This window comes from Pan paniscus, chromosome 20 (assembly GCF_029289425.2).
Source record: "Pan paniscus chromosome 20, NHGRI_mPanPan1-v2.0_pri, whole genome shotgun sequence".
Taxonomy (NCBI): Eukaryota; Metazoa; Chordata; class Mammalia; order Primates; family Hominidae; genus Pan; species Pan paniscus.
The window spans coordinates 17164624-17179977 of NC_073269.2; the positions used below are offsets into that span (position 1 = coordinate 17164624).

Sequence of the window (15354 nt, forward strand, 5' to 3'; positions counted from 1 at the left end):
CCACTGCACCTGGCCTTTTTTTTTTTTTTTTTAAACAAGATGGGGTCTCACTATGTTGCTGAGGCTGGTCTCGAAGTCCTGCCCTCAAGTGATCCTCCTGCCTCAGCCTCCCAAAATGCTGGGCTTATAGGTGTGAGCCACCAAGCAAGCCCAGCCCAAGTTGCATTTTTTTTTTTTTTTTTTTTTGAGATAGAGTCTAACTCTGTCATCCAGGCTGGAGTGCAGTGGCGTGGTGTCACTCACTGCAACCTCCACCTCCCTGTTCAAGCGATTCTCCTGCCTCAGCCTCCTGAGTAGCTGAGACTACAGGCGCATGCCACCACACCCAGCTAATTTTTGTATTTTTAGTAGAGATGGGGTTTCACTATGTTGGCCAAGCTGGTCTTGGAACTCCTGACCTCGTGCTCCACCCGCCTTGGCTTCCCAAAGTGCTGGGATTACAGGTGTGAGCTACCGTGCCCAGCCCCAAGTTGCGTTTTTATATAGTAACAATAAACGGTCTGAAAGAAAATTAATGAAACAATTCCATTTACAAAAGCACCAAAAACAGTAAAAATTCAGCCAAGAGGCCTGTATCTTGTACACTGAACACTACAAACAATTACTGAAACAAATTAAAGAACAGACAAATAAATGGCAAGTAATCCCATGTTCATGGATTGTAAGACTTCCTATTGTTAGGATGAGCATACTACCCAAATTAATCTACAGATACAATGCAACCCCTATCAAAATCCTTATGGCCTTCTTTTTAGGCCGGGCACAATGGCTCACACCTGTGATCCCAGCACTTTGGGAGGCTGAGGCAGGCAGATCACTTGAGGTCAGGAGTTCAAGACCAGCATGGCCAACATGGTGAAACCCCATCTCTACTAAAAATACAAAAAATTAGCCGGGTGTGGTGGCTCGTGCCTGTAATTCCAGCTACTCAGGAGGCTGAGGCAGGAGAATTACTTGAACCCAGGAGATGGAGGGTGCAGTGCACTGAGATTGTGCCACTACACTCCAGCCTGGGAGACAGAGTGAGATTCTATCTCAAAAAAAAAAAAAACCTAGAAAAAATCAACCCTAACGTTCATTTGGAATCTCCCCTAATACCAAAACAATCTTGAAAAAAAGTTCAAAGACTCACGCTTCCTGATTTCAAACTGGCTATAAAACTACCATCATCAAAACCATATGGTACTGCATAGGGACAGACATACAGAACACAGATCCTAGAAAGAAAATGCTTGCATATGTGGTCAAATGATTTTTTGACAACAGTGCCATGATCATTCAATGGAGAAAGGATGGTCTTTAAACATATGTTGTTGGGAAAACTGGGTATCTACATTCTAAAGAATGAAGTTGGACCCTTACCTTATATACAAAAATTAATTTTGAGTCAAAGATCTAAACTTAAAAGCCAAAACCATAGAAGACTTAGAAGAAGATATAGGAGAAATTTTCATGACATTGGATTTAACAATCATTTCTTGGATATGAAATCTAAAGCACAGGCAAACAAAAAATAAACTGAACTACATGAAAATTTAAAACTTTTGTGCACCAAAGAACACTCTCAAGACAAAAGACAACATACAGAATGAGAACATATGTGCAAATCACATATCTTGGAAGAGATTAATACCCAAAATACACAGGAACTCCTACAACTCAACAAAACAAACCAATGAGCCAATTCAAAAATGAGTGAGGGACTTGAAAACATTTGTACAAAGAAGATATATAAATGGCCAACAACCACATGGAATAATGCTCATTACCACTGGTAATTAGGGAAATGTAAATCAAAACACCAGTGACAGTTCACAACTGTTGGAATGGCTGCCATTTAAAACAAAAAGTAGAATATAACCAGGGTTGGTGAGCATGCAGAGAAACTGCAGTCCTTGTGTATTGCTGGGGAGAATTTTACACACAGCCACTGTGAAAAACAGTATGGCTATACATGAACATAGAAAACCCTGTGACCCAGCAATTCCACTCCTAGGTATGTATCTAAAAGAATAGAGGCCAGGCACGGTGGCTCACGCCTGTAATCCCAGTACTCTGGGAGGCCAAAGTGGGTGGATCACCAGAGGTCAGGAGTCCAAGACCAGCCTGCCTGGCCAACATGGTGAAACCCTGTCTCTACTAAAAATACAAAAAGTTAGCTGGGCGTAGTGGCAGACACCTGTAATCACAGCCACTCAGGAGGCTGAGACAGGAGAAACACTTGAACCTGGGAGGTGGAGGTTTCAGTAAGCCAAGATCGCACCACTGCACTCCAGCCTGGGCGACAGAGCAAGACTCCGTTGCAATCAATCAACCATGGAAAGCAGGGACTCAGACACATATGCACCAATTTTAGAGCAGTATTCACAGTAGTCAAAAGAGTTTTGTGGAAACAACCCAAGTGCTCAACATATGGATGGATAAACAAAGTGTGGTGTATCCAATATACCACACTTGGGAATATTATTCAGGCACAAAAACTGAATTACTGGTACATGCTAACATGTGGATGAACCTTGAAAACATTATGCTAAGTGAAATAAGCCAGACACATAAGGACAAATAGTGCATGCTTCTACTTACATGACGCACCTAGAATCAGCAAATTCATAGAGCAAGAAAGGAAAATAGAGATTACCAAGGGATGGAGATGGGAGGAATAGGGAATGGTTGTTTAATGGGTACCAATTTTTTTTTTGGACTAATGAAAAAATTCTGGAGCTAGCTAGCTAGCTGTGATGGTTCTAAAGCACTGTTAATGTATTTAATGCTACTGAATGGCATACTTACAATGGTAAATTCTATGTTACTATATTTGACCTTAAAAAAAATTAAAGGCCGGGTGCGGTGGCGCAGGCCTGTAATCCCAGCACTTTGGGAGGCCGAGGTGGGCAGATCACATGAGGTTAGGAGTTCAAGGACCATCCTGGCTAACACAGTGAAACCCTGTCTCTACTAAAAATACAAAAAATTAGCCGGGCATGGTGGTGGGCACCTGTAGTCCTAGCTACTCGGGAGGCTGAGGCAGGAGAATAGCGTGAACCTGGGAGGCGGAGCTTGCAGTGAGCCGAGATTGCACTACTGCACTCCAGCCTGGGTGACAGAGCAAGACTCCGGCTCAAAAAAAAAAAAAAATTAAAAACTGGCCAGGCACGTTGGCACACGGCTCACACCTGTAATCCCAGCACTTCGAGAGGCCAAGGCAGGAAGATCCCTTGAGCCCAGGAAACCTGTCTGGGCAATATAGTAAGACCTATATAGTAAGACCTTGTCTCTCCAAAAAAAAAATATATATGGTTTAAAAAATTACCTGGGCATGGTAGTGTGCACCTGTAGTCCCAGCTATTCAGGAGGCTGAGGTGGGAGGATCATTTGCTTGGGAGGCAGCAGTTTCAGTGAGCCAAGAGAACACTACGGAACTCCAGCCTGGGTGACAGGGAGAGACCCTGTCTGAAAGAAAAAAAATTAAAAACTAAAGACACAATTTGAGCTACTAGAAAGGAAAACAACAATGCCTGGTATAAAATATGCACTGGATTGAATAACCAGATCAGATATTTCAGGAAGAAATTAAGACCTAGCAATAGAAATGACATAATTTTAAATACATGCACTTAACAGACTGTCAAAATACGTCATGCAAGAACACACAGAACTGCAAGGTGACACAGAAAAATTCACAGTTAACTGAAGACTTCAACACTTCTCAGTAATACAAAGATCCAACAGGCGTAGATTCAGTAAACATTCCTTTATTTTAAAATACTTCACAAAGATTGTATATGTTCATGATGTACAGTTATGTTTTGATGTATATATATACATTCTGTAATGGTTACCACAGTCAAATTAACACACTGATGACCACCCATGCTGTACATTAAATCTCCAGAACGTGTTCACCTTACAACTTGGTTTTTAACCTTTGACCAACATTTCTCCATTTTCCCTACCTTCTGGACTCTAGTAACCACCGTTCCTCCCTCGGCCTTGGAGTTTAAGTTTTTAATATTCCACAATTAAGTGGGATCATGAAGTATTTGCCTATGTCTGCCTTATTTTATAGTGTCCACCAGGTTTATTCATGTGACAAATGTCAGGATTTCCTTTTTACGGCTGAGTAATATTCTGTTTAAATATACATCACACTTTCTTTATTCATCCATTAATGGATGCTAAGTTTGTTTCCGTATGTTGACTATTGTGAATAATGCTGTAATGAACATATGCGGGTGACAGATATCTCTTTGAAATACTGATCACTGCCTTTGGGCATATATGCATATACCCAGGAGTGAGACTGTTGGATCACATGGTAGTTTTTGTTTTTTTTTGCAGAACCTCCATATTGTTTTTCACAATGGCTGTACCAATGTACATTCCCACCAACAGTATACAAAGCTTCCTTTTTCTCTGTACTCTAACACTAATCTCTCTTGATAGTACCCATCCTTGCATGTATGAGGTAACATGTAATTGTGGTTTTGATTTGAATTTCTCTAATGATTAGTGATATTAAGTCCCTTTTCATATGCTTTCAGGCCATTTGTATGTCTTCTTTGAAAAAAATGTCCACTCGGTTTTTAAATTTATTTTTTTTATTGTTTTTACCCCTTGCAGAAACCAGTCTATTTTTCTTAATTTGTTAGTTTTTTGAGATGAGAGGGGTCTCATTATGTTACCCAGGTTGGTGTCGAACTCCTGGATTCAAACGATCTTCCTGACTCACACTTCTGAGTACTGGGACTACAATTGGGCACCATTATGCCCAGCTAATAATTTATTTATTTATTTTAGACATGAAGTCTCCCTCTGTCGCCCAGGTTGGTCCCAAATTCCTAGCCTCAAGCACTCCTCCCAAGTACGTGGAATTATAGGCATAAGCCACGGCACCTGGCCTCCTAAACTTATGAGTGTTCCAACTTGTAATAGACTTCGAAACATATACAACTTGTTGGTGCTTCCCAGGCCAAGCCTCACATTTGGCTTTGATTAGCCTTTATCAAATTATTTCTGCCTCAACAGACTTAATTTTGGTCAACAATTTAACTGAGGTACTTTATAGATAACAGTGTCCATTATACCACAGGAAATACTTCAGTGTTTAAATAATGAGAACAGCAAAAGCTGTTCCCAATGACAGCTGCTCCCCAACTCACCACAAGAAGGCGAAGTCTTACCCTGTTGAAAACTGTAACAAACCTCCATCAGACAAAGCTACCAGGTGACCATAATGGATCAAAATGAAATTCTGTAACCATGTCTCCGATAACCTAAAAGAAAACAGACTCCAAACTTTAAAAATGACCAGAAATCTCCTAATATGACTTGTGCTTCTTATGAATTAGGGTTAGTGCCACTCTATTCTTTCTGCCTCCTAGATAAGAACTATTAGAATTGTCCAAGCATGGAATTGAGTTCACCTAACAGCATCCAATACAAACACCTCACTTTGTTGAATGGCAATGAAATCACCTAAAAGAAACACAAATCCTATAAGAAGTCCTCTTGAGCACCCTCTTATTGATAACCCTCCGTCATTGATGCTTTGTGTTCATCCTTATTACAACTCTTTACATGCCACTCTGACTATAGGTGTGATTCTAGTGGTCTCTGGCAAGATGGCACAGACAAAAGCATGCTTTGTTCCTGTGGTATTCTAAATGAGAAATTAGATTCATGAGAAAAATTGTGACCATGTAAGAATTTAAAAAAATTTTTTCCTTTACATTTTAACATTTTTTAAAGAAAAAAAGTACTTGGACTTATATGCAAATGGTAATACTGACTCATTATTTAGAATGTATAATGAATAACCTGACAAAATTACAAAGTTGACCTGAAAATGCATAATTGCAATGGGATATTTTAATATATATTCTCAGGTAATGGAAAATATTAATACAATAGTTGTTAGTATACAAGTTGTTTTAAAAGAGTTAATAAAATATTTCTAAGAAATACCTGCAGAAGTTGTTTGATAAAAATGCATTGTTTTTATCACGTACAAACATAATTGAGAATGTGCACATGATCACATTTGGCTATAATTGGAAATTCTCACGATCTGCCTGACCTAAGACATTTGTTTTCACATAGACTGTGTCAGAGCAGTTACTGCACAATGCAACAGAGGAACAAGCCCCCATGTCGTTCTATGTGACTGTATCACTGTAGCTGTCACAGGGAAATCAGGAACACAGTTATTACCAGTATTAACAGAATGAAGTGTTTACTATGCAAATTAGATCTTGTTGGAATATAATCTAGAGATGAGGGGAATCAGAACAACAGAAAATATCCTCAGCCATGACAATTTTAATTAGTTGCCTGGTGGATTATGTTGATATGGGTAACGTTGTTAACTAAATTTTCTAGAATCTTTTTTTTTTCCATGTTAGAATTCACCAATAGCCTAATGACATGAAAGCTGGGAGGCAGAACTTAAGAAGGCTGCAAGGGGACTGCACGGACACCCGCCTCCTGCCTGTTTTCCTGATACTTTGTCCTGACAATCAAGAGTTTCTTTAAAACACCACTGTCTACTTCTATTTTCTCAGACGGGTAGAGTTCCACAGATGTCTCCACAATCTTCACATCAAAGATATAATTTGCAGTTTGGATTTTCCTGCAAGCCCTCATTTGTCCCTATGCATCTGTCTGTCTCCACGTAGATGGGTCCAAAACCTGACTAATGCCTTCTTCAGTTCTGCCTTCCAACTTTCATGTCAGGCTACTGCTGAATTCCAACATGGCATCCAAAAGGGAATAGATTCTAGAAAATTTAGTTCATGTTACCCATAATGACATAGCACAATCTAAGAGGCACACCTCCAACCTAGATTGTGTTGTCCTATCACAGATCTTACATCTTAATTCAAAGTCTATCATCCATATCTTGGCCAGAAAGAAAAAGAGCAAAATATGGAAATAATTTATATAAGACTATATTGTATAACCTTGGCCCACTATACATTAGCAAGGGAAATAAAATAAGGCTCTTCTAACCAAAAAGAAGAAAGGTTTTCTCCTGAGGAAGGTGGAATATATACATAATGGATAAGGGAAAACCAATACCTGCCACAGGATGCCAGTAGAAAACTCCCAGTACCAAACTCATTTTTCAATGGCCCAGAACTATTAAGAGAAAAAATTTTATTAACTGACTTAAGGAATTTTATTTAAAAATTTTATTAACTGACTTAAGGAAAAAACACTACCAATTATACTTCTGCACTATTTCTTAAAGAGTATTTACAGAATAATCTCACCTCAATGTTCATTTATGAAAATAAGTAGGAACCCAGAGTCCAGAGATCCACTTTAAGAATGTGGCACTAAGCAGGCAAGGTAGCACACACCTGTAGTCCCAGCTGCTCAGGAAGCTGAGGTGGGAGGATCTCATGAGCCTAGAAGTCCGCGGCCAGCCTGGGCAACGTGGCAAGACCCATCTCAAAAAAAAAACAAAAAAACAAAAAAACTGGCCCAGTGTGGTGGCTCATGCCTATAATCCCAGCACTTTGCGGGGCTGAGGTGGGAGGATTACTTGAGGTCAGGGGAGGTGGCCATCAGCCTGGGTAAGATAATGTTGCCAGATATATACGTATATATATACATATATAAAAATATTTTAAAATAAAAATATATTAAAAACTAGGAAGAATCAAAAAGGGATGTGGCACTGATAAATACATTTATAATATTTTTTCATGGCATGAATTTTCTAGAGCATTCTACCTGAATTAAGTTATATCAGGCTTTCCTGTATTATTTACATTCATGCAACTACTCTCCAGTATGAACTTTCATATCAACTTTGAAAATCATTAAAATTGAAAAACTTTCGATATTTACATTTATAGTTTCTATTCAGCGTGCACTTTCTTCACATGGTATTGTAAGGATGCACGCCAAATGAAGGCGTTGCCACAATCCTTACATTTATAAGGTTTCTCTCCAGTGTGCATTCTCATGTGCACTCGAAAGCCTGTAAGGAAACTGAAGGGTTTTCCACATTCTTTACATTCATAGGGTTTCTCTCCAGTATGAATTCGTTCATGTATATGAATATAACTGGAACTACTGAAGGCTTTACCACACTGTTTACATTCATAAGGTTTCTCTCCAGTGTGGGTTCTTTCATGTATCTGGAAACCTGCAAGAGTAATGTATGTTTTCCCACATTTTTTACATTCATACTGTTTCTTTGCAGTGTGCATCCTTTCATGTCTTCGGGCAGAACTGCAACAATAAAAGGCTTTCCCACATTCCTTACATTTGTAGGGTTTCTCTCCAGTATGAGTCCTTTCATGTCTTTGAGCTGAGTAGTAGTATCTAAATGCTTTTCCACATTTTTTACACTCAAAGGGTTTATCTCCAGTGTGAGTACTTTCATGTGCTTGAAAACCTAAAGGAGACAAGTAAGTTTTCCCACACAGTTTACATTCATAGTGTTTCTGTGCAGTGTGATTCCTCTCATGTTTTTGAGCAGTACAGTGGTAACTGAAGGCTTTCCCACATTCCTTGCATTTGTAGGGTTTCTCTCCAGTATGAGTCTTTTCATGTCTTTGAGCAGAGTTGTGATATACGAACACTTTTCCACATTTTTTACATTCATAGGGTTTTTCTCCAGTGTGAGTTCTTTCATGTGCTTGAAAACCTACAGAAGATATGTAGGTTTTTCCACATTGTTTACATTCATAGCGTTTCTGTACAGTGTGATTCCTTTCATGTGCTCGAGCAGAATGGCGGTAAATGAAGGGTTTCCCACATTCCTTACATTTGTAGGGTTTCTCTCCAGTATGAGCCTTTTCATGTTTTTGAGCAGATTGGTGGTATCGGAATGCTTTTCCACATTCTTTACACTTAAAGGGTTTATCTCCAGTGTGAGTCCTTCCATGTATTTGGAAAGAACGTTGACAACTGAAGGCTTTCCCACAGGCCTTACATTTGTAGACTATCCCTGCACTGTGTGTTCTTTTATGTTTTTTAAAAGACTGCAGATAACTGAAGGGTTTCCCACATTTCTTACATTTATACGGCTTCTCTCCATATTCCTGACACTTATACAGTTTGTGTCTGGTGTAAGATCTAATGTGCCTGTTAAGGGATGAATGATGGCTCAAGACTTTTCCACATACACTGCTTTCCCAAAGCTTTCCTCCAGAAGGAGTTTTCTTGTTCAGACTGAGATTTGGAATCTGGCTGAAACCTTCTCCACCATGACTACCTTCTTTACTGTCACAGAGTCTCTCTACCATATGATTTCTGTAAAAAATGAGCAGCACATTAATAGTTCATTTTTTAAAGATTTTCTCTTTATTAACTGATACTAGAATAACTATTTTTTCCACTTTCAGGGAAAGTACAGATTTTTTTGTCCTGTCTAAATTGCTTGTGAGGTGAATGTACTGAATGCTGTGGCTCTGCAAGAGGGCTCAAACATAACTGTTATGAAAACAGTGATTTTCATATATGGGTTTCTCTTTTTTTTTTTTTTTTTGAGACGGAGTCTCACTCTGTCGCCCAGGCTGGAGTGCAGTGGTGCGATCTTGGCTCACTGCAACCTCTGCCACCCGGGGTTCAAGTGATTCTCCTGCCTCAGCCTCCTGAGTAGCAGGGATTACAGGCACCTGCCATTGCGCCCGGCTACTTTTTCACTATGTTGCCGAGGCTGGTCTTGAACTCCTGACCTCACAATCCACCCACCTCGGCTTCCCAAAGTGCTGGGATTATAGGCGTGAGCCACCACGCCTGGACCATGAACATCTATGCCATATTTAACAAAGCACTTTGGGGCCAGGCGTGGTGGCTCACACCTGTAATCCCAGCACTTTGGGAGGCCGAGGCGGGCAGATCACAAGGTCAGGAGATCAAGACCATCCTGGCTAAACACAGTGAAACCCCGTCTCTACTAAAAATACAAAAAATTAGCCAGGCGTGGTGGTGGGCGCCTGTAGTCCCAGCTACTCGGGAGGCTGAGGCAGGAGAATGGTGTGAACCCGAGAGGCAGAGCTTGCAGTGAGCCGAGATCACGCCACTGCACTCCAGCTTGGGCGACACAGCAAGACTCCGTCTCAGAAAAAAAAAAAAAAAAAAAAAAAAAAAAGAAAGCACTTTGGGTTATTTTTATTTATTTATTTTTCCCGAGATGGAGCTTCACTCTCGTTGCCCAGGCTAGAGTGCAATGGCACAATCTCGGCTTACTGCAGCCTCCGCCTCCCGGGTTAAAGCGATTCTCCTGCCTCAGCCTCCCGAGTAGCTGGGATTACAGGCATGTGCCACCATGCCCGGCTAATTTTGTATTTTTAGTAGAGATGGGGTTTCTCCATGTTGGTCAGGCTGGTCTTGAACTCCCGACCTCAGGTGATCCGGCTGCCTCAGCTTCCCAAAGTGCTGGGATTACAGGCGTGAGCCACTGCGCTAGCTGGGTTAATATTTTCTAAGAACAGATACATTTGAGGCTCAGCTTGTTTTGTTTCTTTAATTATCAAATTTAATGACATACTAAGATTTTTCTCCTAGAATACTGCTTTCTTTTCTGAGTGTGACTCACCTGAGATTTCTCCCCTGGTTTTTGTACTGCTCTTCAATGTTCCATTCTTTTTGTTTTGTTCCTGAAATGCAGACCCAGAAAAAATTATCATAAATTATTAGAAATTACAGAAAAATTATTAGATTCTAGGTCCATATGTGACCATGCCTGATTTACAAAAGAATTTTGCCTTTTCACATTCCACATCTTGGAATAGCATTGATATCCAAGAAAAAGGTATTCTCTAATTCATTCAACAACATGATGGAATGATTTCATTTTTACCTATAGTGGCCAGGTTCCTGAAGGTTTCCCACATCACATCTCTGTAGAGTTTTTTCTGTGAAGGATCCAGCAAAGCCCATTCCTCCTGGGTGAAGTTCACAGCCACATCTTCAAAGGTCACTGAGTCCTAAAACATTCCAAATGTGTGTAAAGGAGAATGGGTGAGACTGACAGCACTGGACATCTATACTCGAGTCATAAGATGTTCACGATGATTCTGTGATCTCCAGAGATTTATTCTATGAATTTGTTGTCAGAACTCTTAACTCTTTGGCCACACTCCCTCAGAGTAGTTTATGAACACACGAAAATTATTTCTACACTTTCACTGTGATCACAATCATATTGCTTTCCAATGGCAGGATCCAGAGCACTCTGGAAAAGTGAGAGAAATGCTGTACAAAAAAATTCCATTTTAAGACCATCAATTCTTTGTGAGAAAAACTCATCTTCTTCTTATACATCACATCACTCAACATTCCATGAGACACAGGGTCAAACATGGATAATACGTGGATGAATAAAAGCACACTGAAGAACTAGAAGCTTTTTCTACTATTCCCATCCCTAAGCATGAGAACAAGAGGCACGTGGAAATCAAACTTGTAACAATATTTACCTGACCATATTGTCCTGAGGTACTCCAGGATATTCGAGGTAGTCAGATCCAGCCAATTCAATCAAAATATTGGAGAAGTTGGCTGGGCACAATGGCTCACACGTGTAATCCTAGCACTTTGGGAGGCCGAGGCGGGCAGATTATCTGAGCTCAGGAGTTCGAGACCAGCCTGGGCAACATGGTGAAACCCTGTCTTGGTGGCTCACACCTGTAATCCCAGCACTTTGGGAGACCGAGGAGGGTGGATCACCTGAGGTCGGGGGTTCCAGACCAGCCTGGCTAAAATGGTGAAACCCCATCTCTACTAAAAATACAAAATTAGCTGGGTGTGGTGGTGCATGCCTATAATTCCAGCTACTTAGGAGGCTGAGGCAGGAGAATCACTTGAATCTGGGAGGTGGAGGGTACAGCGAGCCAAGATCGCACATTGCACTCCAGCCTGGGCAACGGAGCGAGACTCTGTCTCAAAAAAAAAAAAAAAAAATTAGCTGGGTGTAGTGGTGCGCATCTCTAATCCCAGCTACTCAGGGGGGCTGAGGCACGAGAATAGCTTGAGCCTGGGAGGCAGAGGTTGCAGTGAGCTGAGATAGCACCACTTCTCTCCACCCCAGAGAAGTGTTCATTTTCACTATTTGTGTTAATATTTATCAGAGACTTATTTCTTTCTGTCCCATTTCATGGAGCTATTAAGTTACTGGGAAGTTAGAGCTCAGGCATGAGGAATAAAGCATGACAACTTTAGATAAAATCTCTACACTTCTGAGCCTCAGGGATACTTCCTACCAATTTTTAGCAAATATTTGCCATCCTGAGATGGTAAAATGCCAAAAGAGCTCTTCCCAGCAGAACCATTCCAGTTAACCTTGGGACTTGCTGACCTTGAGGAACAGGTTAAGATTTGCAGTTTACAGGCCAGGCGCGTTGGCTCACGCCTGTAATCCCAGCACTTTGGGAGGCCGAGGCAGGCAGATCACCTGAGGTCGGGAGTTTGAGACCAGCCTGACCAACATGGAGAAACCCTGTCTCTACTAATAATACAAAATTAGCTGGGTGTGGTAGCGCATGCCTGTAATCCCAGCTACTAGGGAGGCTGAGGCAGGATAATTGCTTGAACCTGGGAGACAGAGGTTGCGGTGAGCCTAGATCGCACCATTGCACTCCAGCCTGGGCAATAAGAGTGAAACTCCATCTCAAAAAAAAAAAAAAAACAGATTTGCAATTTACAATAAAGTGCATTAAAGTCCACAATGATATGATGAATTTTCACATGATTATAAAATGTATAAAAGGTTCTCAGCAGAAGTTTCCTCCAAAAGAACATAAAATGCCCTTTCTCCAATTTAAGAAGGAAGTGATTCCCCAGCCACTCTAGAGAAGAGGGATAAGAGTTAAATTGAACTTCTTTTCAGAAACCATACGAGAAAGTAGAGTGAAATATTTAAAGTTCTGAAAGAAAAAATCTGTATCAAGCAAAATTATCCTTCAAATGAGTCTGTAGTACTTTCTGAGACAAAAATTGAGGGAATCTGTCACCAGTACACCTGCTTTGCAAGAAATGTTAAATTCACCAGAAAGAAAGTAAATGACAAAGAAAGGTACTGCAATAGAAAAGGCATAAGTGGAAGCAAAATATAATCATTTTCTCATCCTTGATTAATGTGACAGATAACAGGTTGTTCAAAGTAATAATAGCTACAACATATAAGTACAGTTTATGGATAAGTGAAATGAGTAACAGCATTGTTATGAGGGAGGAATTGGGAATACTCTATTATGAGTTACTTGGGCAACCAGTGAAGTGGCCTAAGATTGCTAGAAAGAGGGCTTGGGATAGCTGTATACTGAAAACTCAAGGGCAACCATTAAAATAGTGTAAAAAAAAAAGTATAATCAATATGTTAAGAGAGGGAAAAAATGAAATCAGGTAAGGTAAAGAGTCAAACACTGAAGTCACAAAGAAAATTAAAAAGTATGTAATCTACAAGTAAACTACCTAATTATATGTTGCCTACAAGAAACTTTTTTTTTTTTTTTTTTTTTTTTTTTGAGAGACAGAGTCTCACTCTGTCTCCCAGGCTAGAATGCACTGGCACAATCTTGGCTCACTGCAACCTCCGCCTCCAGGGTTTAAGCGATTCTCCTGCCTCAGCTTCCCAAGTAGCTGGGACTATGGGCGTGTGCCACCACACCCAGCTAATTTTTTATTTTTTAGTAGAGACAGGGTTTTGGTTTACGTTGGCCAGCTAGTCTCGAACTCCTGACCTTAGGTGATGTGCCCACCTCAGCCGCCCGAAGTGCTGGGATTACAGGCGTAAGCCACTGCACCTGGCTTTTTTTTTTTTTTTTTTTTTCTGAGACAGAATTGTGCTCTGTTGCCCAGGCTGGAGTGCAGAGGTGTGGTCTCAGCTCACTGCAACCTTCGACTCTTGGGTTCAAGATTCTCCTGTCTCAGCCTCCTGAGTAGCTGGGATTACAGGCACATGCCACCACACCTGGCTAATTTTTGTATTTTTAGTAGAGAGAGGGTTTTGTCATGTTGGCCAGGCTGGCCTCAAACTCCTGACTTCAGGTAATCCACCTGCCTTGGCCTCCCAAAGTGCTGGGATTACAGGCATGAGCCACTGTACCCGCCCAAGGAGTTGATTCTCTAAGAGGACATAGAGAATCTATGTATAATCTTTAGCATACATGTGCATAATAAAAGAACTGCAAAATGCACAAGGCAAAATGTGATAGGACTACAAGGAGAGATACATGAATCCATGACTATGGTTGAGATTTCAACACCCTCCTACCAGTAATTAAGAGATCCAGTAGGCAGAAAAAAAAACAGGAAGGACAGGCCGAGTACAGTGGCTCACGCCTATAATCCCAGCACTTTGGGGATGCTGAGGTAGGGGGATCGCTTGAAGCCAGGAGTTTGAGACCAGCATGGCCAACTAGCAAAACCCATCTCTACTTAAAATACAAAAATTAGCCAGGCGTGGTGGCAGGTGCCTGTAATCCCAGCTACTCGGGAGGCTGATGCAGGAGAATCGCTTGAACCCGGGAGGCAGGGGTTACAGTGGGCCCAGATCGCACCACTGCACTCCAGCCTGGGTGACACAGCGAGACTCTGTCTCGAAAAAGGAAAAAATAAGAAGGACACAGGTGAATTGAATAGCACCAAACAATAGATTCCACTGAAATACATGGAATCCTTCATCCAACTACAGCAGTATACACATACTTCTCAAGTTCACATGGAACAGTCACCAAGATAAGATAGACTACATTGTGGGACATAAAACAAACCTAATCCAGAAGATCACAGCAGATTAAAAAAAAAAAACACTTTAACAAACTTGAAAGAAAAATTATATAAAATATGCTTGCAGACTACAATGACAATATAAAAATCAATAACAAAAAAACAGTTGAAAAACCTCAAAATACTTGCAGATTAAACCACACACCTCTAAACGACCCACGGATGAAAGTAGTAGTTTTAAGGGCACTTAAAAACTAGTTTTTTCCTTTTTAAAAATTTTTTCCTTTTGTGTTAAAAAGCAGCCCTCAAAATCTCATAAAACTATTTTTACCTAAATGAATGAAAGGCTGGGCCTGGTGGCTCACACCTGCAATCCCAGCACTTTGGAGGCCAAGGTGGGCCGACTGCCTGAGGTCAGGAGTTCGAGACCACTCTGGCCAACCTGGTGAAACCCTGTCTCTACTAAAAATACAAAAAAATCAGACGAGAATGGTGGCATGCACCTGTAATCTCAGCTACTTGGGAGGCTGAGGCGGGGGAATTGCTTGAACCAGGGAAGTGGAGGTTGCAGTGAGCCGCAATCGCACCACTGCACTCCAGCCTGGGCGACAGAGCGAGACTCCATCTCAAAAATAATAATAATAATAATAATAATAATAATAAAAT

The 15354-nt window shown here is 40.8% G+C and overlaps 1 protein-coding gene across 5 annotated transcripts in view; it reads right to left on the reverse strand.

Annotated features, from left to right (window-relative positions):
• Positions 1-3326: 3326 nt before the first annotated feature.
• The window catches only part of LOC100985079 (zinc finger protein 44), a 54714-nt gene continuing 42686 nt past the window's right edge, over positions 3327-15354 (reverse strand). For 2 of the 5 annotated variants that reach the window (XM_063599921.1, XM_063599919.1), the window contains exons 2-5: positions 10820-10946; positions 10556-10616; positions 7855-9267; positions 3737-7137 (exon numbers count right to left, since the gene is read on the reverse strand). In XM_063599921.1, coding sequence (XP_063455991.1) covers positions 7866-9267; positions 10556-10616; positions 10820-10946 — 1590 coding nt within the window. In that variant the 3' untranslated portion in view covers positions 3737-7137; positions 7855-7865. Of the gene's footprint in view, positions 3451-3736; positions 9268-10555; positions 10617-10818; positions 10947-15354 lie in introns of those variants that run through there. The other 3 variants (XR_010110836.1, XM_063599920.1, XM_063599918.1) reach the window with 3 other exon arrangements.